This window comes from Limulus polyphemus, unplaced genomic scaffold (genome assembly GCF_000517525.1).
Source record: "Limulus polyphemus unplaced genomic scaffold, Limulus_polyphemus-2.1.2 Scaffold5993, whole genome shotgun sequence".
NCBI lineage: Eukaryota > Metazoa > Arthropoda > Merostomata > Xiphosura > Limulidae > Limulus > Limulus polyphemus.
The window spans coordinates 2,044-4,259 of NW_013671603.1; the positions used below are offsets into that span (position 1 = coordinate 2,044).

At 32.4% G+C, this 2,216-nt stretch overlaps 1 protein-coding gene across 1 annotated transcript in view; it reads right to left on the minus strand.

Annotated features, from left to right (window-relative positions):
- Positions 1–470: 470 nt before the first annotated feature.
- The window catches only part of LOC106473234 (zinc finger protein 708-like), a 37,995-nt gene continuing 36,249 nt past the window's right edge, over positions 471–2,216 (minus strand). The window contains exon 8 of the mRNA XM_022401708.1: positions 471–688. Coding sequence (XP_022257416.1) covers positions 471–688 — 218 coding nt within the window. The remainder of the gene's footprint in view (positions 689–2,216) is intronic.

Sequence of the window (2,216 nt, forward strand, 5' to 3'; positions counted from 1 at the left end):
TTGTGTGTCCTTTAGTAACTAGTCTACACACACTGACTTGTGTGTCCTTTAGTAACTAGTCTACACACACTGACTTGTGTATCCTTTAATAACTAGTCTACACACACTGTCTTGTATATCCTTTAGTAACTAGTCTACACACACCGACTGCATTTCCTTTAGTGATATATTCATCCTTTAGTAATCATTCTAGTAAAAGTTTATTGCTACAAACATCAACTACCATAAAGAAGTTTTTTAACTGTAATGCAGTACAAAATCTGTAAAAAGTTTCAATTTATTAATGAATGTATGAAACAGTAAACATACCAGAAATAAACATCAGTGCTGAATGAAGTAAATGATAAAACAGTAGTGAACTTTGAACATAGGAAAATTCTGTATCCTTTAGATTCATCAATGGGTATTAAGAAGGAATTAATTAATTTATCCCTTGTATTATTTCTTTTAACACAACAAAGAAAATATGTTTACTTGTATGGTCTCTCTCCCGTATGTCTTCTCATATGTACAGTTAGGCTTTTCTTCTCTGTAAAACACCCGCCACAGTGTGGACACTGCCATGGCTTTTCCCGATTTTCTCCACTATGAGTTCTAACGTGACGACGTAGGTTTCCTTTTGTGGAAAACTTGGCATTACAATTATCACAGGAATATGGCTTCTCTCCAGTATGTCGTCGTTGGTGAACTAAACATTTTCATGAAATAACAAGAAACCTTAAAATTAATTGGTTTTGAAAAGTTAATCACTTTATAAAACACTGCTTCTTGCAAAAATTTTGAGGGGTTTATTCATCTGTTGGCCTACACACACGCACTAGTTTAACAATAAATATTCAAGAGTTAGTTCTTAAATAAACTTCTGACATAAAAGGAAACACCTACTAAGTTTTTCATTTTCTATATTCTCCATGAACTGATCACCATAATACAACAAACTGACCGAGAACCTGACTTTAGAATGTTAGAAAAACACATAACTCAGCTTGTTGTTTTTCATTTAATGTTTTACACTAACCTAAGTTCTGAAATTTTGAAATACAATTGATATAGCTTTAATTTAGTAAATGTAAAATACTCATTTGTGGTACCATTCTCAGCAGTGCACACCCACCTACCTCTTGTTTTATTATTATAAATATTTGTTGGGTTTTACAATTTTGTAGGAAAATGTAATGTGAACAGATTACTTTTCAAAAGCTGATGAAGATAAGAAAATAAAAGGGCTAAAATTTGTGACACAAGTCAAATATTGGAGATGTTTTTATCACATCCCTCTTAATTTATCCAGTGGTGATTCAGATTTATAAATATACAAAAAATACCATTTCAAATCTCTCACAAGTCACTGAACAAATTAAGAATGTGTCAAAAAAAATTTACATCTGTTAATTTCTATTGCTTTGCCACATTTAAACAAAAACTTTTAAGTATTATACTGCAGATACAAATAGAATTTCAGAGAATTTTTTGTCCCTCACTGCCCAGTCCAACTGATGAGTTCTGGTATTGAACAAAAAGCTTCTTGGGCAGTGACTTGTGGGAGATAAATTATAAGATCTGAAATGCTATTTTTACACATTTTTGATTTTCAAACTAAATCGGACAAATTAAAAAAAATGTACGGGAAAAAAAAACATCTACAGCTTATGTGTCAAAAATATTAGTTTTATTACTCTTTATCCCTTACAATGAAATAGGCATTGCTAAAAATGTCAACAAGTACCAGTCGGATGGAGAAATAGCCTTAGTATCAATAAGGATTAAAAAACAGATGTGATACATAATTTTACTCACAGGAACAACTTTCTTTTTAAACTCCCTCAAATCACTTAATGATTTTTGTTCTGTATTGTTAGGTTTGGGTAGATTCTTATAGTAGGACCATACCATTAGGTTTGGGTAGACTTCTACAGTAGGACCATAATGTTAGGTTAGTTTAGACTTCTACAGTAGGACCATACCATTAGGTTAGTGTAGACTTCTACAGTAGGACCATAACGTTAGGTTAGTGTAGACTTCTACAGTAGGACCATACCATTAGGTTAGTTTAGACTTCTACAGTAGGACCATACCATTAGGTTAGTTTAGACTTCTACAGTAGGACCATAATGTTAGGTTAGTTTAGACTTCTACAGTAGGACCATACCATTAGGTTAGTGTAGACTTCTACAGTAGGACCATACCATTAGGTTAGTGTAGACTTCTACAGTAGG